This window comes from Neolamprologus brichardi, chromosome 18 (genome assembly GCF_056152115.1).
Source record: "Neolamprologus brichardi isolate AB-2024 chromosome 18, ASM5615211v1, whole genome shotgun sequence".
Taxonomy (NCBI): domain Eukaryota; kingdom Metazoa; phylum Chordata; class Actinopteri; order Cichliformes; family Cichlidae; genus Neolamprologus; species Neolamprologus brichardi.
This window is the reverse complement of record NC_142121.1, coordinates 27,058,653-27,079,583: the sequence shown is the minus strand read 5'-3', so window position 1 is coordinate 27,079,583 and position 20,931 is coordinate 27,058,653. Positions and strand designations below refer to the sequence as shown.

The following is a 20,931-nucleotide window of genomic DNA, read 5'->3' as shown; positions in this document are numbered from 1 at the left end:
TGCGTACGATGTACTCTACGGATGCCCGCACAGAAACACGTAAGTAAGTTTACGCGGTTTTACGACTACTACTTTCGTTATTCCTTGCTGATAATTACACTACCGTGTGCGCTACCCCACAGTGAGGGGAGCAGATCCCGGGAACAGGTTCGAAGAAAGCGGTGAGACAGATTTGGGGAGGTTTTTGGAAGCTAATTACTATTTAAATGTCTTCTAGCCAGTTAGCCCTAGCTTAACTTTTGAGTTTGGTGAACTTGTGAAAAGTATTTCGGCTCCAGCCAAACTTTGGACTCATTTTCACTTTTAGCTACTGAAATTTGTGATGCCAATGTTTGCTCTGCTGGAAAATCATGCTGTAGCAATCTGTTGACTCAAACAGGCTGGAACCCGAGTCCAAAGGTGGAGTTACAGTCCCAACACGAAACCCGGTGCAGATAAGCTACTATCGGATTAAACGAGCCATTCAGGTTGTACACAACACCACAATGAGTTGGTCACAAATGGCGTGGGACGGCACTGAGACAAAGTAGGACACACTTTCCCACAATGGGGAGCCACAGGAACGGTTTCAAGAAGGAAAGCTACATTTTGTCGGTGGACGTGGGCACAACGTCAATCAGATGTCACGTCTATGACAAGGAGGCAAAGATCCGAGGATCATGCTCTACAAAGGTATTCATCTGTTCTGCCTTTTTAATTCCTCACATAAACCACCCACTTGGTAAATAAATTAAATGCAGCATCCACACAAACTTGATCTTTCCCCAGGTTGTGCTCCTCTATCCAGAGGTAGGACATGTGGAGATGGACCCAGATGACCTGTGGAAAGGGTTTATCTCTGTGGTTAAAGGAGCTGTGCAAGGTACATCTGCTCCAATTCCTACTTTTATGTCAATCTGGAGATGTGCCATGAAAAAGTGTTTGTCCCCTTCCTGATTCCTAAGGATTTTTGTATATTGGTCACACTTGAATCTAAAGATAAACACTTTTATTTGCCATTGTTGCACTAGGTCAGGGTACCTTGGAAATCTCGTGGATAATGGCTATCACTGTGGTTCAGAGTCCCAAAGCCTTAGAAATGGCTTTGTAACCATTTCTAGGCATGTTGTAATACAAGCATAATAGATAAAACACTACCGAAGTTTCACATAGTTCATTTAGTTTTGTTATCAAAGAGAACATTGCGTGCGAAAGATCATATACTGATATTCCAGTTAAGGACACTTGGCTTTTAGATTTTTTTTTTAAATTGTTCTTTTTGTTTATCATTTACTGCAATGTGAATGTGTTATGTTGGAAGTTTTTTAGAAAAACGATCCTTGTCCTTCTTCTTCTCCGCTTAACCGTTTTGTGCTCGTGTTGCTGTCCTGATCATATAGATGCAGGAATACAAATGCACCAGGTAGAGGCCCTTGGCATCTCCACTCAGCGCAGTACCTTCACAACATGGGACAGGTGAATAGCTTTGCTCACATACCTACTTTAGCACATCTTTGAATAATTCATGCCCTATGCTGGCTTTTCCTCTAGTTTGTTTCTCATCTCCTCCTCTGCTTTGACAGGAGAACTGGGGTTCCTTTCCACAACTTCATCAGCTGGCAGGATCAGAGAGCTGCAGACCTGGTGAAGTCCTGGAACAGATCCTGCACCATGAAAGTGAGGCTGCTCCCCATTTCTATCTTTCATGATCTTTAGTCAATAGATTGGACTTTAAAAGGCAAAGGCAGGAAAAATTTTCAAATAAATATAATGTTCCCATGTAAACTCAGAATTCTTTTCAACCAGTGCTGGATGTGCTTTTTGTTTATCCAACTTATTTGTTTGTTTGTTTGTTTGTTTGTTTGTTTGTTTTTACAAAAATCTCAGGCAATCCATGGTGCAATGAAGGTCCTCTACTTTGTTACCAGGCAGAAACGGTTGCTTGCAGCAAGTCTCATCGTCTTCTCCACTCAGCATGTCACTTTTCGCCTCGTCTGGGTCTTAACACATTACAAACAGGTGTGTGGAAGGGTTAACTAACGGGCTTGTGCTCAAAACTAGAGTAACACATTTGCACACATTTGCATCCATAACAACTGGGAACAATGTGGGCCACTGTTTAATTGCAATCAAACAATTCCTTTATGTGTGAAAAATCACAACTAAGCGATGAATTCAGGAACAGTAAGTGCACTGAAAAGTTAAAGTTCCCTCATATTTGACGGAATATAACAAATCATTCATTACTATTAAGGGTTAGACTCTTACAGTTGTTACCATCAGTATAAGAGAATAAATAACTATTTACCATTTGTAAAGGATTTTCCAACCACTAGTCTGTATGTATTTTTAATACATATTCAAAGTAGATTTGTGGAGTAATCATCGGCTATCTCCTGTGCATGGATAACATCAAGCTGTACAACCGGCATGAGTGAGACATTGACTCATTGATCCTCAGCCTGAATAAGTGTGACTCAGTGGTGTCAGAGTGTGGGAAGGGGATCCACACCAAAAGGTTTTCGAGAAGGCAGGATGACAAGCACATAGAACAGCTACAAGTACCCACAGTCCTTTGGGTTCCACAATGAAGATCTAAGACAAGTCATTTAATACTCAACTGTAATATTAAACAGGAGGAGATACACTGATATGTCAAGACACAAAAAAACTGCTCACAAAAGGTTAGGTCTCCACCCAAAATCTGACACCCTGAGGCTGTGCAAGTAGCGGAAAGAGGTGAGGCAAGGATTAGACGGTGACGGAGGATACATGAGTAGGTTAGGAAGATGGTTCCACTTGAGATGAAGAATACTTCAGGCACGTGAAGAAAGATGATGGTGAGGGAAAGGAGGAGGAAGCATTGTAAAAGACCAAAAGCCTGCATTGGGATGTTCCATCGACAGGTAGAGGAAGTGGCTGACATCAAGAAATCCCAGCAGGGGCTAGAAAAATGTTGGCTTTAACCCTCTCAGGCTAAAATTAAACTTTTTGTTGCTAATGCACAACCAACAACCAACAACCCTGCAGTGGTACTTCTGAGTAAAAAAAACTCATAAAATATGTATGTGGGGTAATCAGGTTGTTAGTTTTTAACTGTTGCAAATCTGCAACGCTTGCCTGGAGAGGGTTAAGGACAGCACAGAAGCTCTGATAATGGTGGCAGAAGAACAAACCCTAAGCACCAGATTCTTAGAGGCGGGAGTCTAATGAATGTGGACTAAAAGTCCCAAAGTACTGATGGGAGACACCTCTGAACACTAGGGCTCAGATCCTGAGATAAACAGAGAAGTGTCAGTGGCTGAAGGAACAACTGGACCAGATGTGGAAGATACAGTTCAAAATGGTCCCAGTGGTAACACCAGCATCAGGAGCTATAACCCTAAAAGTGGATGAGTGGCTCCAGCAGATTGAGGACACATCAGAGATTTCTGTTCAGAAGAGTAAAGTCCGAGGACAGCTCGGCTAAAGCGGAATTTATGCTTTGCATGTTCACAGTCCACCGCCAATCAGGGGATGGCCCGTCTACCTACAGAGAACTCTGTTGTTAATGGAGGCAGAGTACAAAGTATGTGGTATAACTGGTTTGTGGGCTGATTGCTGTGTGCTGTTTGTGGTCCGTCAGCCACCTGCAGGGAAGAGCAAGGTTCAAATATACAAAGCGCTGAAGTCAAACAAAGAGTCCACTGCAGTCACTCTCAAAGCTTCTGTATTATTATTATTTTTACGTTTTTTTGTGTGTTTGTTTGGTTTTTTATGCTTCTCCCGTTCCCGGTGTACTCCGCTTTCCTGCTCTGGCCCACTTATCAACCAATCAGCATTCAGCATCCAGCGACATGCAGTTAGGATTTTGGAGGAATGCATGGGAGCACGGCTGTGATGGGAGAAAAGCCCTCAGGTCTTGCTGTCCGAACAGAAACGTGTACGCAGACTGACACATTTACAGGAACATAAATTACGCTTGAGATGCTGCGCAGAACCCTCGCTCCCAGCTTTTCCCTCTTAAGAAACACAAACATGCTACGCCCCAGGAGGGAGGTTTTTATTTATGTAAAAATAAACTTGTGTTGATGCCCTTATGAACCAAAGAGTTGATTAATAAAAAAGGAAAGGAGAAGCATGGAGATGGCCCACAGCATTCTTCTGTTTTCAGCCTCGTCATGTTTCTTTCTTCTTTCAGGTTTGTCAAGCAATAGATGAAGGTTACTGCTGCTTTGGGACAATAGACAGCTGGCTCCTGTTTAAACTCACAAAAGGTGGGTTTGCATTGTTTAGCTTGGTTTCCCAGACATCGAGTAAGCCTAGCCCAAAAACACTTTTTCCTTTTTTTTTCCTTTCAGGGGAGAATTTTTTTCTAGCTATTCTCGTTTAGCCTCTTGAACTCAGTGACATCTAAAACAAGTTCAGTAATATAAGATTTGTGCAGTGAACTGTGATTTTGTACAGTTCCTAACAGGATAATAATCCCCAGACAGAATGTCCTTTGTCTTATCAATCCTACTGAGTCACTGATTGGCTGAAATTCCTCAGGAATGTTTCGGCTCACTCCTGGGGAGGAGATTTGGAAAAGTGACAAGCAGCTCGAGTTTTTTGTTAATTAACCTTTCTTTTAGAGACTGATTATATGCATCTCCTAATCTGTTTCAGGACACCTGCATGCCACCGATTACTCTAATGCCAGTACAACAGGGATTTTCGACTCTTATCAGGTCTGGTGTCAGTCAGAATTATTTACTGTTTATTCTGTGGTTGGTTTGAGTTTGTCTTTTTATATCCCTGTAATGTGACTTGCTTCATAGATGTGCTGGAGTGGGTTTCTTTCCTCTCTTGTGTCCCTGCCGCTCTCTATTTTCCCCAAAGTAGAAAATACAGGGTGAGTGGGCCATTCGCTTCCAGTTACATCTGACACTTTGTTCATGTTTTAGCAAAAGTCGCTCATATTAATAAACATGATCACATTTGTCTTTGTATTCTATGTTTTTAAATTTAAACATTAATCATTAAATTTAATGAAACTTTGTGGAGACAGTGAGTATGAATAAAGGAAGGACCTATCAATGTTTAATGGGGTTCCATATGAGACGCTGATTTTGGCAGAGAATCCAAGAGCCCTTCTTTTTATACCTATTTATATATAGATCAATGGGTCCCAACTTTTATCGATGCACAGTGTTATAATATGCAAGGAAGTGGGGGGAAAAGAGATTGTGTTAATTTTTTTTCTGTTTTTTCTCTAAAAGATGTTTCTTGAGAAACACTGAGTGTGTGCCACAATCCCACATGATCACATTTAATGTGACTCACATGTTTGCTTTCTCGCAGCTGGTGGAAGCAAACATCTGTGTGCATAAGAAAAATTTATACATTAAAGTTCAAATGCACTGACTGAAAATGTACACTGTTATCAGTCACTTCAATATGTTAGTTAAAGAGTTATAATTAAAGATTAATTAAAGCACCAAATCACAACAACAGTCGCCTCAGGGCGATTTATATTGTAAGGTAGACCCTACAATATTACATACAGAGAAAACCCCAGCAATCATATGACCCCTCCCCCCACGAGCAAGCATTTTAGAGACAGTGGGAAGGGAAAACTCCTTTCTAACGAGAAGAAACCTCCAGCAGAGCCAGGCTCAGGGAGGGGCGGCCCCAGCCATGACCGGTTGGGGTGAGAGAAAGAAGCATCGTGATGCATTGTGTCTGATTTCTCCGGTTTCTTGTCTTGACACCACAGCCATGACTTTGGTTCCACAGACCCATCCATCTTTGGCGTGCCCATTCCTATCATGTCAGTGGTGAGTCAACATCTGACCGTCACACAATCTCTTGTCTGCATTGCAAACCTCTGACTGCTTAAACCTGGCATTTCGCCACCGTTATGTCGTAACAAAGATGTCTCGCAAAGTTAGCTAATCGGCAGCTGATGGCACGTCATCCCTGCACTCTACTTCACTTCCCTTAATTGTGAGTTTTCAACATTCATTGTCATCAAAACTTTCAATTATCTCCTCTGTCCATGTGCCTTAGATGGCAGACCAACAGGCAGCCATGTTTGGAGAGTGCTGCTTTGACGTTGGTGATGTGAAGATCACCATGGGAACAGGCACCTTCATGGACATAAACACTGGAAGCAAACCACATACATCTGTAGCAGGTAAAGATTCCACACATACATTACAAATACATTCATATTCACCCATTCAGGCTAATCATAACCTCTGACCTCTCTTTACAGGTCTGTATCCTCTTGTGGGGTGGAAGATCGGCTCAGAGGTGGTGTACCTGGCAGAGGGAAATGCAGCCGACACAGGGACCGCCATCAAATGGGCACAGAAGCTGGGTGAGCAGCGAGGCGTATAGTGTGAAAACACCATGCAGGACTAATTCATCCATCTTTAAATCATAGTCTGTTTAATCTTCCACATTGAATACTGAGCGTGGCAGTGACGGACAGAACCGGGGATTGTGTGTGACACCTGTGTGTGTGCTGTTCCAGAGCTCTTCTCTGATGTCAGAGAGACCAGCACCATGGCTTACAGTGTCAGGGATTCAGATGGAGTGTGTTTTGTTCCTTCCTTCAGCGGCCTGCAGGTCTGTGCACTTTTTGTTTTTCTGCTGTAAGCGTGTATTTCTTATTACGTGTAGTTTCTTTTAACCAGCACACTCATTCATTTCTTTATTTCATTTATCTCTCTGTAACATGGTGTCTCTTTTTTTTTTGCTGCCCTCCATTGTGAACTCGCCCTTGTAAGTGTTTATGTTGGATGCTAAATGCTTATAGTTAGACACGCAAAAGCTACTTTTCGACAGTAACCCTGCAGAGCTGCGTAACAGCACGTCTGCTGACCAACAATTTTTGAGCTTTACTTTAAGACACAAAGACCGTTTAGAGACCTTTTTTTTTCTTTCATCCTTTCTTTAACGACTGCAGTTTATTAACTGTTGGTGTAAATGTTTTATTAAAGGCTCCTCTGAATGATCCAAAAGCATGCGCTTCCTTCATGGGCCTAAAACCATCTACTACTAAACGCCACCTGGTCCGGGCCATTCTGGAGTCAATCGCCTTCAGGTGAGGCATTTTCAAAAGATTAAATACTGTGCAAAAGTCTTGAGCTATCACTCATTTGGTAAATATTTTTGCTTCCAAGAGCAAAGAGCAAGTTTCAAAGTTTTTTTTATTGGAAAAACCTTGTTTTTTAACTGCTTTTCAGTCCTGTCCTTGTACCCAACCATTTTCAGCAGTGTTTGGAATTTTTGGTAAGCTGCTTAAAACTGATCTGTAAATCATTAAAGTATGAAAAAGGCACCTAACTCAAGGGAGGAACCAGTGTTGTCTACTCATAGCAGACAACTTTGTTACTTGCAGCTGGTCACAATAACGTGTAATCTTTTTCAATTTCTGTAGAAGAATCTATGAAAATGTTAAATATAACCAGTGTTGGGAAGGTTACTTTTAAAATGTATTCCATTACAAAATACAGAATACATGTCCCAAAATGTATTCTATAACGTATTCCGTTACATTACTCAATGAGAGTAACGTATTCTGAATACTTTGGATTACTTAATATATTATCATGCTGTTTACAACTACGTGAATGTACTATTGCTGTGATTTATTACTGTTACTGAAGGTCCGCGGCTCGTAGCCGAAAACTAGCTTTACTTTGTTGTCTGGGTCAACTTTGCTAGCGAGAGACAGAGAGAGGCGTTGAAAGGCTGCTCCAACGGAACTTATTGTTTTTGGAGGAAAACACGAACACGGTGTACAGTCGAGTTTTAATAGCTTACTTACAACTGGGCTCGTCAGGCACTCTTCTTGGCTGCAGTGGTTATTATTATATTTACATGCTTCCAGCTCCCGTTTTTACTCGATGACAGCTCGTACTTTTCCTTTTTCTCCCTCCCTCGCTCACAGACACATAACGTGTATGGCAGTCCATTCTCCCTGCAGCACGGACTACACTGCCTATGATGCTACTTTCTTTAGAGCTATACCTGTAGCATTCTGCCTATTAGCTTAGCACAACAACAACAAAAAGGCCTCTCTCACCCAGGAAACACGCAGAGAGAGAGCGTCACCCTGTAACCATGGCAACCGTAACCCTGCCACCTGGAACAACAGAACGTAGCTGTCAAACAAAACCCAAACAGTCCTGACCCGCCACAATATGAAACAGGGAAGTACCGCGTGTAATCCATTTATTTCAACAAAGTATCTGTATTCTAAATACCACCTTTTTAAACGGTAACTGTAACGGAATACAGTTACTCATATTTTGTATTTTAAATACGTAACGGCGGTACATGTATTCTGTTACTCCCCAACACTGAATATAACACACTTCTTATATTGGCATCAAATATTTTTGCACCACACAATAACTCCCAAAGAGCTATTAGCTGGCATATTTTGGAAGAGTGTGCAAGTATATCCTTAGAAATGTTGAGGAAACTGGATAAGTGGAGGACAGAATAAGAAATGTTCGACCTAACAACTATCTAGCAGATACACTGTATCTGAAAGTCATGTCCTGAAGACATAAGAAAAAGATGTATTTTCAAAAAGGAAGAAAGGCTCAGGTATGCCAAATTACACAAGTACTGAAGTGAAAATCAGCCACAACAGGTCCAATGGAGTGATGAATGCAAATTTGGCATTTTTGGTTCCAAATGTATGAAGAAGTTCAGGAGAGAGGTACAACAGTGAGTGTCCACAGCCATCTGTGAAACACAGGAGAGACTGTGTCATGGTTTGGGGCTGAATTTCAGACGGTGGAATTAGAGATCTTTAATAATCTGATGATAATCATGATAAGAGAAAAATGTGGACAGAATTTAACCATCTGGAAAGCCTCAGTGGCTTCATTTTCTAACCTGATAATGATCCTTAACACTTGTTGAGAACTGTTCCTGAAGAGTGTTTAAAGAGATTAAATATTGTGTTGAAGATTAAAGGTGGTCAGACTTGCAATCACGCTGGGATTGTACAAACTCTTCTTTGCCTTGTGAGCTGCATTCTCATGTATGATTGCACCAATTTCCTAGTTTTCGAGTCCAACATAGTGAAATGAGGTTGGCTCAAGACTATTGCACAGCACTCTAGTTTCCTTATTGCTTTACTGTTTATTCTCATTCATGCTTATTTACATTCTGTTCCAGAAATAAGCAGCTGTATGAGACAATGTTAAGAGAAACCCATATTCCCATCACAAAGATAAGGTACGGTACTTCTTTAAACTTGTCAGTCTGAAGGTAGTAACTGTACATGCAATAAAAACTCTGTGTGTTGGCATTTAACTCATACAGAGACCAGACACCCGTTTGATATTTTATTTTAGTGTTTGTCTTTTAGCCAACAAACTGGGCGTAACAGAATAGACTCTTGTGTTCTCTGCCTCCACTCACGCAGTTCATTTCTTTATTGACTTTGCATTATGGCTTTATGTTTCCCTGATACTGTTACAGTAAAGTGAAGGAAAATCTAATTGAGTGCTCGGCTCCTTTCTCTCTCAGGGTGGACGGCGGTGTTTCCTCCAATGACTTCGTCATGCAGCTGACCTCAGACTTGTTTGGTAAAAAGATAGCCAGACCACAGCACCATGAGATGTCATGTCTCGGGGCTGCTTTTGTCGCTGGACTTGAAGTCGGTATGGAAATAAATATTTAAACACAACAAATATTTGCAGTGTAGACGAATGTTTTGAAGGAGCATTTGATTCGCGGCCGTGTGAAGATAAGATGTCTTAGAAATGACGTTGAGCACAAACAGAGTGATCTATCACGCTCTGACACTCTGGTCTTACTTTCAATGTGGTTTTTCTCTAAAAATATTACAGCTCCTGACAGGCCCATTTGAAAAGTTTTGATCAAAAGTCCTATTTTTATTCCTGCTGACTCTGGCAGGAGAGGCAAAAAGCCTTGCTGTTTGTTACATAACCGGCTTTCCATTTAATTATTCACATTATGTAATTAGTTGTTATATATTAGTCAGTATTTAATCAAATCAACCAGAAAATATGGCTGATTTGTTGTGGCTGTTTCATAACAGGCCAGAAGCAGGTGGTGCTGACGACTGAAAAATAAAATGAATCATGAGGAACATGGCTTTTAAGTGGATCAGTCCACAGTGATGTAGATAATTAGATCATTTGTCCAGCATTTATTGCTCTTTTTGCACCACAGCGTACCTTGTGCGGTGCTAGATTCTGCATTTATATTTGTGTCGGTGTTGTACGCAGGTTTCTGGAGGACGCGTGAGGAGCTGAAAAAGCTGCAGAGTGCCGACGATGAGTTTTTGCCCCAGTGTGCAGACAAGGAGTGCACCGGCAGCCCGAACGGGGAGTACGTCCCCATCCTCCAGAGCTGGGAGAGAGCTCTGCGGCGCTCCATGAATTGGTACAACAAGCCTTGACAGTTGAAGCACACACACGGAGAGTCCATGGGGTGACCATGGAGGATGGAGATGTCAGATCTGATGACATTTGAAAGTAGACCGATGATTTTTGTTAAAAAAAAAAAAATTTAAGAAAAATTACTGTTTACAAAATAACAACCATTAGCTGTGAGTCAAATTTTAACGGGCAAAAATAAATCCTGGGCTACTTATGTAAGGAAAACAGCAGTTACTTAGTCGTCCTAGGGAACATGACAGCAGATTTTTTATTTTTCCCGAGATCTGTTTTCACTGCCACTTGTTTGTCTGCAAGTTTGCACATAATCTATCTAGCTTAGTTTTTAGAAACTTGTTGAAGAGGTGTAGCACAGTTAAGGAAAGAGCCCGTTCTGGACCACAGCAGGACATTGATCTTGTCATAGGATACACTCTCCAAGTGCCCCTCTAATGTAAAGCTGAAGGACAAATGCACTGACATGATGCTGCAGCACTGATTAATACAGTTGAAGGCACGCTTGTACTAACTTCACACAGCAGTGCAGGTCAGATCCAAGCCAAAGGATTCCCCATCCACAGCCTTGAATTGCTGTCCACAAACAGGAGTTGCTGTTCCCTGACTTGATTTCCTCTTCTTGCACACAGCAGCTGGTTTACAAGCACATTTCATTCATTCCAGGCTGGACGTCACTAGTGCTGCTTCATATTTCAGTCGGTATTTTTTTTTTCTTCCCCGCAGCGGAAATAAGATTTTTACATTTTCCCACATGGGGGTGCTGATGACCACCTTTTACAGCTTTTTAAAAATCATGAGGTCGCCATAGCAACCGCATGCCAAATGTTCATCAGCAGCTATAGAGTTAAAAGCGTTCATCCCAGATTCACACATGAGCCTCTGTTCATGACACCTCAGACTGCACAAAAGGAAGGAAAATGTGCAGCTTAATGTTTCACTTTTCCACGTAGCAGCTGCCTCTCAATTTTAAATCTGAACGTTGACCTCGTATGTCATACATGATGCCTTTTTTTTTTTTTTGATTAATTACTGTGTGATCAAGAAATTATATTCAGTGGCTGTATTCAGAGATTTAAATATGACTAGAACAAAAAACGAATTGTATGTGTTTGTTTTTCTGTATGTGGGAATTTGACTGGAGTTAAGTGTTTAATGTTAATTCTATGCTTCCAATTAGTCGATTATATACCTCTCGATTGGCAACAAGAGCTGGAAAAAGTATTAGATTTAACTGTAATAAACACAAAAATGTCTAATTTTGTACTGTTTGATGCTTTGATCTGTTATTTTGTTGCTGTGAGTGAGGTCATAAGGGGTTCAAACCAGTCCATGTCTCATGATTATTCTTTGTTAGTGTGGAGTACAACCATGGGGATGTCATATGATAATGTTTTGACTCGAGTCTCGATCTCGACTTGATGAACTCTGATGACATAGTTTAAAATTCTGATCGCATTATGATGAAGCCCAAATGACTAACTAGATCTAAACTGTGAATGTCTTTCCTGACTTGTTCTGCTCCCCGTGTGATGATCTGTTCTCTTGCAAAGTGTAATACTGTGCCTAACCCTAAAGTTAACCCCAGTTCACGTGTGTGACATCACTTGTACTTCATTCAGTTTCTGAATGGCACGTGTCATTTCAACATGCTAGGGCCTAGCAGATGAATACAATGTCTGTAATTGTAAAAAGATTTGGATGAGAAGGTCTAGCATTTTTGTTGCTGGGGAGGGGCTTCTATTAAAAACCTGAATTATCAGCTGTTGTGGTCGTGGTGATTTGGGTGCCTCACGCACTCAAGCTGCACAGGTGTCTGTGACACACGGTGAGCGAGTGAGCAGATACTGCCTGAAAGTGTTTACCTCCACAAGGACTCTGGGGAAATGCTGCTGCCTCATGCCTGAGATATGGGGGGGTTATCAGAAACGCAGGCCGCCGGATGAGTCTGGGGATTGAGTCCCATTGATGTGGGCAACCTCGCTGTGAGGGTTGCTATGGCAGCTTGGGGATGGAGTGACTGAGAGAACAAATGGAGTGTGTGTGTGTGTGTGCTCATGGTGCTGGTATGGCGAAGGGGGTGCTAATTGAGTGAGCACAAGGGGGATTTCCTAAACAATGGGAGGATTGTGTGTTTATGTGTGTGTTTGCCAGGAGGAAGAGCAGTCGTGAGTTTTTGTGTACATCATGCGGATCCATGGTCTGCATAACACCACAGCACTACAAATGCTTCTTCTACTGTAACTCGAGCTCAGCTTTCTCACTCAATTCTTTTAGTTTAATTGCCACTGTGCTTTGCTTGCAATCGAATGTGTGTGTGTGTGTGTGTGTGTGTGTGTGTGTGACAGAGGACTAGCCCATCAATCAGTGCTGCTGGTGGCTCTCACGCTAATCAGTAAAGTGTGTGTGTGTTGTGCCTGAATCCTGGTGCACCCTTTGCCTTGTAACAAATTCAAGCTGACAGCAGGAACTGTATGCAGTGCGACCACTACTCCAGTCCCCCTCCCCCCACGTGAACTGAACCCTGCATCAAGGGTCATTATATAACTCCCTTTTTCTCTCCCTCCCTGTGACACACTGGGAGTGTTCAGTAGAGTAGGGGGGGGGGGCTGGAAGTTAAGCTTTCGGATTTTTGTTTGAGCCCCACTTCTCCCCTTATGCACAGGCATCTAACCTCCTTTCAGTCATCTTCTAGCAAAGCACGGACTCCCACAGGGCGCGAGGATTTTTTCTTTTAATGACACAGAGACTGGTTGAAGCTATTATAGGATGGCATCCTTGCCTCAGTCTGCGGTGGAAAAAAGCGTTTCTTTGTTAAATAGGGCACATCTGTTTACAATCACGCACTCTGAATCTTCTTGTCCTCCTCCTTCGCTTTTTCACACATACACGCACACACGCAGTCTATTTTGCCATAGCAACAAGGGTTAGCAAATGAGGCAAATATCTGTGGGGGGGAATCGGTGGCAAATCGCATCCCGATCGGCTTCTGGTCTTTTGATCACTCGCTCTCACGCTCCTACATATTTATGTGAACGAGCGTGATCGTCCAGAGTTTTCCGAGTGATTAGCAGCGCGCCCCGTGCTGCTCGAACACACCTCAGTCCGATTGGTTATTGGTTTGGTGACTCACCACGTACGACTTGTGTGCAGAAGAGCGGTAATTCATCTATAATAGGTCCGAATACTTTCGTAATAAAGCAAAAGATGCACGTTATTTTTAACAGTACTGTGATTTTAGGGTTTCCACAGACGCACTTTGTGCCCAACAATCCGTAATCAGTGCGCCATGTTTGCGCTTTTCTCGTGTTAGCTATAATAATAATAATAATAATAATAATCATAATAATAATAATAAAAGATCTCTCACTTAATAAATGGAGATCCCAGGCTCTTCCTTAGTTGGCACTGCCATTAAGGTGCATAATAAAAACGAGAGATTAAGCATGATGGCGCGTGCTCCTTTTATAATTAGTGCGCGTAACGCTGCGTCTCCGTGCGTCTCCCCGTGATTAGCCAATCTGCATCCATCTGCTCGCACTGCATCAGCTGCCACGTTAGGCCCAGTGTGGACGTCACAGATTTTTTTCCCCTCTTTCCTCACCTTTTTTTCCTGTTCCACCAGAGCATCTCTCTCTCCCTCTCTCTCTCTCCTCCTGCTCTACCTCTCTTTCTACACCGCCCACTCCTTCCCCAATCATTGATCCGACCACTCACTGCCGCCTCGCCGGCTTCTTTTGCCTCATTACATCGCCCGCTGCGCTTTCTGCATTTTTTTAGGGAGGAGAAACGGCACATTTTTGGGACCAAGAAAAAAGAAAAAGAAAAAAACACATCACCATGGCGAGCACCGAGGATAAAGCGGCCAACAAGGAGAACGTGTCCAGCTGGAAGGACTCCATCTACAACCCGAGAACCGGGGAGCTGTTGGGTCGTACTGCCAGCAGCTGGGGTAAGGATCCCCGTTACACAGCAGTCAATTAGTGGCCGCGCTTTGACATTCACGGAGCTTATACCTAATCTTATAGTCGTTTTCAAAGCATTTATAGCCACGTGTCTCTTCGGTATAAAGCCTCCTATAAATGTCTTTGTGTGGATGGATTTAAATGAGTGCCACATAGATGGCTGAGAAGCCATCACAGGCCTGTGTGAAGGTGTTAAAGGAGAAGCCTGTACCAAGAGGCTCGCCAAGATAAATGATGCTATCAGAGGTGTGCAGCAGTCTGTCTCTGCTGCATAGGGAAAAACAGCCAAGCAGGCGATAATCAGTCACAGCAGCCTTGTACATTTTAAAATATATATATATATATTTTAATGAATGATCAGCATCTGCATTAACAGAGTTATCCGGGACCTGCACTGACACAGCAGAGCCCAGCTGAGAAAGATGCTCATCATAGCTGAGGAATGTGCCACAGGCACAATCAATATCTGATCAGGCCATACATTTTATGTAATAATCCCCCAGTTATTTCCAGAGTAAGGTAGTAACAGGGGTACCCTCCCTCCAGCAGCCGGCTCCTATAGGCTAGCGCAGATTGTCAGGCTGCCTGCGCCCCTGTGCTGCTGTGCAGTGGGATGCTCCATTGCAGTTGCATGGCCGCCCACATTAGCATGCCTGTCAAGGTCAAATGGGATTCCCTCTCTCCTCTTTCTCTCTCTTTTATGCACCAGGCAGGTGCATTGTGGGATACTGTTGGAGTGGAATGAGGGAGGGGGGGGTGTACAGCGGGAAGCTGAGGGGTCCACCCCCCACCCCCCGTTTTTGGCAACTTAGAGGGCATCCATGCTGTGCAGGCTGGATGATGGTGAACCATTTTGAGTCAGATGTTCCCATAAATGCAGCTTTTTCTCTCCCTGCAGTTATATAAATGAGACAGCAGATGCCCCGAGAAACTGCAGCGATCTTTGAATCACGTTTGGGCTGAAAAGAAGTGAAATGGGGCCTCACATTTGTTAGCAGCCGGTGAAATTTCCTCCCATATTCAAAATGGTTTCCCTCGAAGGGACAGTTCATTCAAATGACCTGAAGACGAGGGGAAGTGTAAAGAAATCAAGCGTAAGGCTATGGCTAAAATGTGCAGTGAATCCCTCTTTATCTCATCACCGTCATCTTTCTCTTTCTCTTATGTGTTTCCTCCCGTGACATCCTCCAGCACTCATCCTCTTGTTCTACTTGGTCTTCTACTGCTTCTTGGCCGGCATGTTCGCTCTGACCATGTGGGTGATGCTGCTCACTCTGGATGACTATGTGCCGAGGTACAGAGACCGCGTTCCAGAGCCAGGTTAGTATCTCTCAAGATTAAAATACACAGGAGTAACTGGACTTTTCCTTTTCTGTTCCTGGCAGCATCACTCATCCAGGCATTCATTATTAATGCCTGCACCAATAAGGTGCTGTCACAATAAAGCGCTGCATAACAGCTGCTTTTTACATCGATCTATTTTGAAGACTCTTCCTGTGTGATATCACCAGTGGTTGCTGTTGGCTGAGTGTTTTCTTTCCAGGTGTATAAAGAGGGGAAAGAGGTTCTACAGCCCACAGACAATCAAAGATAGACAAAAGTCGCAATGTTTTTCTCCCCTTTCTCGTTCACAGTGAACTCCCTGCCCTGTTCCCGCCCACAACCAATCAGCATCTTCATCTACTTTGAACTAGGTGTTGTTGGTTTTTGGAGGACTGCTTGGCAGGAACCATAGTTCCACACTGAATACCAACCCAAACAGACACAACCTTGTAGCATAAATTCACCATGATTATTTCTATATCTGCGTATTAGGACATCATTCACCTTTAATGACGAGTTTTGATAACTCTGCATAGGCGTGGTTTGATGACCATTAGAATAGTTTCCAGGTTTTTCCAAGGGTAGACAGGAAGAGACCACCCTCATTAACCTCTGAGCTTTAAAGGTTAATCCTGGTAGGCTTTCTTGGGGTAAAGAGTTAACAGCAGATGTAATGGATCTAAGGTTACGTGGGTTCAGTTGATCTCCCTGCCCACAGTGCAGTCACCACACCTGTAAGCAGGAGTGCAGCATGAAGATGGCCGTGCAGAAGTTAATTTCAGATTTCCAAATGAATCCTTGTAATAGATTATCAGAATCAGCGAGGTTCTCCTACAGTACTCATGGTGACAGCCCAGCTATGCTGCTTGCTATTTCTTAGCTGACAAACAGAAGGCTAACATTTATTACCAGATGGATATCAATGCCATGATGAAGGGCTTCAGGGTGAATCCTGAAAACATACTTTTTAAACTCTCAGCTGTATGCAGAACCAAATTTTTTATGCTCTGCCAACATACCGTCAGCATAAATGACACTTAGTAACAGGGTAATTGTTATTCATAACCGCTGATGCAGACCTGCTGCTGGACAGTGTGGTTGTATAAAACGTGGCGTACTTGTTACGAGATCATCGATGGCTTTGGCAGGACATAACAGTGTTTGAAAGATAAAAGTCGAGGTGCAGGCGCCGTGTTTTTGGTGTCATCTCTGACAGTAATCAATGCTGATTGCTGTTGATAGTTTCGATTTTTGTGTTGATGTTCAATGTGTAAATCTGGCTTCCTCTGAGTTGATGGCTGTGTCTGGTTTGTGTTTCCAGTCATTTTTATTAGATGATTGATTGTATTCTGGTGATTCATCTTGGATTGGAGGAGTTAACAGAGCTTTCAGAGACCAACATTATTCTTTATTTAAAAGCTCACAATCACATTAGATCATAAAACATTCATAAATGATCTCAATTTTGCAGCGAATATTATTTTCGTTTTGGCTTCAGTGCTCCGTAGTATGGTGGTTTACACATTGGCCTAACGAGTGAAAGCTTCCCAGCTTGATCCCGGGAGGGACACAAATCCCTTTGGGGTTGTGTCAGGAAGGGCATCAAGCGTAAAAAATCTGCCAAATCAAATAAGCGGAGCTACCCGCTGTGGCGACCCCGTGTGAATAAGGGAGCAGCTGAAAGTGGCTTTTTATTTGGCTCAAGTGCTGAGAGGGCCTGTCCAACTCACAGTGCCATCCCCACAGCACCACCTACCTGAAACGCATTCAGGGCGTGTGTGAGTATGTGTTCACCTCTTTCCTTCGTTTACCTTATGTCTCGTTACAGGGTTGGTGATTCGTCCAAATTCACTGGACATTGCTTTCAACAAATCTGACTCAAAAAACTACAAAACCTATGTCAACCATCTGGAATCCTTCCTGCAAAGTAAGTGCACTTTGCTCTAATGCACAGATAAATTAAACAGATTGAAAGCGAGCTGTAATAAAATGAATACCACTCTCCCTCTCTCCGATCTTTTTCCACTGACTCTTGCCAAATATCTGAATACGCTGTACCTCAATCCATCTCTGTCTCTGCATCAGGATACAACGATTCGATGCAGGAGAACAACGACGACTGCATTCCGGGAGAGTATTACATGCAGGACGACGGTGAGATGACAAAGAAAGTTTGTCCCTTCAGGAGGACCTTCCTGAGTTTGTGCTCTGGCCTTTCCGACACCGACTTTGGATATCAAGAAGGAAAGCCCTGTGTGCTGCTGAAGATGAACAGGGTAACACTCACTATTTCTCACAGATCCAGGGAAACGCGCGTCCTTTTCCTGTTTTCCGCACAGCCTCTATTCTCCAATTATTTGTCCCTGTGCTGAGAGTTCCCAAAAAATAAATGATTTCTAATTCTGGACCCACGCAAGCAGCAGCCGTGCACAGTTTCAACCTCTCTTCCTGTTTCTCTCCTTTCGTAGATTATTGGCCTGAAGCCAATTGGGGATCCCTACATCAACTGCACGATCAAAGTAAAGCATTTTCTCTACATTGCACTTGTCCTGCTGGCTTGTATGTGTATTTTTTGTCTTTTTTATTTCTTTCATACAAAAACATAACAGTTTCACTGTTTTCTTTCTGTTGATCTCGCTTTCATTTCTTCCTTCTTTTTGTTTGTGTTGTGTCTGATATCTTCCTGCATGCTGTCACTGATGGCTTTAGGGTAAGATAAACATGTAAATTTTACAGGATAAGGCCAGTAGGGGTGTTAACACATTTTCATTATGTAACATGGCGTTATGCAGGTGACTCTAAACCAGTCTTAGTGCCATTCTAAAGTCTATTTTAATCTAATCGGTGTAAGTTTTCTGCCAGAAATGTCACTTTTTTGGATTGAGCGGAACGCATCGTGTTTTCCACTTCATTCAAACCTCCTCGCTGACAGCAGAGAGTCCTCACTTTTCTGTCTTGTTCCGTCCCGTTTCATGTGGTCTCGGAATATGTCTCATTAATTCGACATTAAATGAATTCCTTCATTGTAAAATCTTTACTCTGAGACGTGTCCTGCCTTGCAGAAAGACCACCCGGTCCAAATGCACTACTTCCCAAGTGAGGGCCGCATTGATAAGATGTATTTCCCCTACTACGGCAAGAAAGCCCATGTAAGTATTTAACTACAGCCGGACAGTGTCCACTAACCTGCCCGATAAGTGATGTGTTACTAATAAATGATCGCCTCGGTCCTGATGCAGGAGAACTACGTGCAGCCCCTGGTGGCTGTGAAGCTGCTGCTCACCAAGGAGGACTACAACAAGGAGCTGGCCGTGGAGTGCAGGGTAGAGGGCACCAACCTGCGCAACAACGACGAGCGGGATAAATTCCTGGGCCGCGTAACGTTCAGGATCAAGGTGGTGGAGTAAAAGGCAAATATACAGCCTGTGAAAGGAAATCTAATTGAAGCTGCCCACTAAGGATTTATCTTTATTGTATTTTATTTTTTTTAAGAAAAGGAAGGAATGGTCAAAACGTCACAAAGGCGGCATTTTGGGATGTGGCACAACACAGTCAGCGAGACAGTGGTACCACATGCTGCTTTCATGACATTTCTGACTTTTCTTTTCTTAACGATTCCTCGCTGACCTCCTCAAAGACCCTCATAACAAAGCACAGGCTCCGCTCCTGAGTCCGTCCATCCACATGCCCTCCCTCCCCTCCCCCCCCCCTTCCCCTCCCTTCCCCTCCCTTCCCCATTCACCTATTGCACTGTTCATCCTCCGCTCAGTTACGTTTGTTTTTTTCTTTATTTGTATTGACGTGATTCGATAACTTATAGCCATTGCAACCAAGCCATTTGGAGCTGTTGTGTAATTGTTGATGAAACAATTTTGTTTAAATTTGTTTTTAGAGCTTCCCGCTGCCAGGGAAGAGAGTGTTGCTTTCATCTCTTAAACTGTATGGATTCAGTATTATCATCAGTGTGGAGAGGATTTTTATCTTGCTGTATAGTATAACTGAGAAAGTAGAACATCTCCAGAGTATTATTCGTCGCACATCACAAAGACTTCATGGAAACATACCGTGATAATCAAGTATAGCCACTGTATCCCTGTATATGAAATGCCAATTACAAAGTCCCTTTCTACTATAAATACATTGTGATCCTATATCATATTTAGGGGAATTATAGATAGATCTTTGTCTTGTGGTCCAGCGTAGCCACAACCCAGTCTTGTGCTGTGTGTCCGTCTGTCTGCATGTCCGTCTGTCTGTCTGCCCGTCTTCCTGTTTACTCACCTCTCCACTGCAATAGCAAACGCGTGGGTGAGCCCTCCGGGACTTGAGACCACCTCGCGGGGCAGGGGGCGGGGGGTGCCGTCGTGTCGACTGTGGTTCAAGGCGACACGGGCGCGCACTCACTCGCGAGAAGGTACGGTGTAAAAATTAGCTTTTAAGGCGGAGAGGCGCTGGAAAAAGCGTTGTTGCAAAACTCAAAAGTTCACTGTAACTATGTACTGTATATCTATACGTGATCTGTATATCTATCTGGGTCTCAAAGATTGTTAGTTTTTCTCTCTTCTTCAGCCTGTTGATCTGATTGTCTGCCGATCTATTACTCTTCAATGTATATATATATAAACTATCTTACCATATTTACTTAATTCACACTGTATTTTTGTCACAAAAACACAATGTCTGTGCACTGTAAAGAAATAATTTAAACAAAGATTTACAGGAAAATATCTTATTCAAAGCTATGTTTACACAGTCTTAAAAGGAACCCGCATTTGAACAAACAACTTGTAACATCTCTTCAGGGTGCCTTAAGACCTGATGAAATAAATTGTGGGATAAGTGATTTTGAAGAAAAAATGGAGTCCTGTGTTGTGTTTTGTTTCCCTTCATTTAAATTCTGCCTTAAATTATGTCAGCATCCAAGTCAAACTTCACTGATTCTGATTCTTTACAACAACTTGCTTTTTTGCACCAATATCTAATATAGTAAACACTCTGTGCAGACATGGAGGATGACCTGCTGAAGTTCTGATTACCGAGCGTCAGAATGGAGAAGAAAGGCATGGTTGTTGGTGCCAGATGTGCTCGTTTGAGCTGATTACTCTGAATCATCTCTTTACAGAGAATAGTCTGAAAAAGAGAAAATATAAGAGAACAGCAGTTCTCTGGAAGAAAATGTTTTTTGATGCCAGAGGACAGAAGAGAATCGTCAGATTCCTAAAGGTAATAAGAAGGTAACAGCTATTTAAATAACT

At 42.8% G+C, this 20,931-nt stretch overlaps 2 protein-coding genes across 6 annotated transcripts; both read left to right on the top strand.

The window, feature by feature from the left end:
• Window positions 1-6: 6 nt before the first annotated feature.
• Window positions 7-12,143, top strand: gk5 (glycerol kinase 5). 4 transcript variants are annotated; one of them, XM_006786818.2, is made up of 17 exons: window positions 7-43; window positions 380-672; window positions 769-862; window positions 1,380-1,455; window positions 1,563-1,656; window positions 1,867-1,998; window positions 4,160-4,235; window positions 4,627-4,688; window positions 4,779-4,852; window positions 5,717-5,777; window positions 6,010-6,136; window positions 6,218-6,322; window positions 6,479-6,573; window positions 6,948-7,051; window positions 9,145-9,204; window positions 9,499-9,632; window positions 10,224-12,143. In XM_006786818.2, exons 2-17 carry the CDS (start codon window positions 547-549, stop codon window positions 10,394-10,396), a joined length of 1,593 nt encoding a protein of 530 aa, XP_006786881.1. In that variant the 5' UTR covers window positions 7-43; window positions 380-546; the 3' UTR covers window positions 10,397-12,143. The 4 variants fall into 4 exon arrangements, with proteins under 4 accessions (XP_006786881.1, XP_006786883.1, XP_035762039.1 ...); XM_006786820.3 differs by having other exon boundaries at window positions 19-39; XM_035906146.2 differs by lacking the exon at window positions 7-43 and adding an exon at window positions 54-161.
• A 1,807-nt stretch (window positions 12,144-13,950) lies between these two features.
• Window positions 13,951-20,533, top strand: atp1b3a (ATPase Na+/K+ transporting subunit beta 3a). 2 transcript variants are annotated; one of them, XM_087831956.1, is made up of 8 exons: window positions 13,951-14,340; window positions 15,545-15,673; window positions 17,505-17,603; window positions 17,762-17,952; window positions 18,145-18,195; window positions 18,739-18,825; window positions 18,916-19,079; window positions 19,698-20,533. In XM_087831956.1, the coding sequence occupies exons 1-8, from the start codon at window positions 14,229-14,231 to the stop codon at window positions 19,756-19,758; spliced, it is 894 nt and encodes a 297-aa protein (XP_087688082.1). In that variant the 5' UTR covers window positions 13,951-14,228; the 3' UTR covers window positions 19,759-20,533. The 2 variants fall into 2 exon arrangements, with proteins under 2 accessions (XP_087688082.1, XP_006786880.2); XM_006786817.3 differs by lacking the exon at window positions 19,698-20,533 and having other exon boundaries at window positions 13,957-14,340; window positions 18,916-19,380.
• The last annotated feature ends 398 nt before the right edge of the window (window positions 20,534-20,931 follow it).

Coding starts and splice junctions, on each gene's coding strand:
- gk5 (XM_006786818.2), top strand. CDS start 547: ATGGGGAGCCACAGGAACGGTTTCAAGAAGGAAAGCTACATTTTGTCG. Junction 4,689..4,778: donor GGATTTTCGACTCTTATCAG/GTCTGGTGTCAG, acceptor CTTGCTTCATAG/ATGTGCTGGAGTGGGTTTCT. Junction 9,205..9,498: donor ATTCCCATCACAAAGATAAG/GTACGGTACTTC, acceptor TTTCTCTCTCAG/GGTGGACGGCGGTGTTTCCT.
- atp1b3a (XM_087831956.1), top strand. CDS start 14,229: ATGGCGAGCACCGAGGATAAAGCGGCCAACAAGGAGAACGTGTCCAGC. Junction 14,341..15,544: donor TCGTACTGCCAGCAGCTGGG/GTAAGGATCCCC, acceptor GACATCCTCCAG/CACTCATCCTCTTGTTCTAC. Junction 17,604..17,761: donor TCTGGAATCCTTCCTGCAAA/GTAAGTGCACTT, acceptor TCTCTGCATCAG/GATACAACGATTCGATGCAG.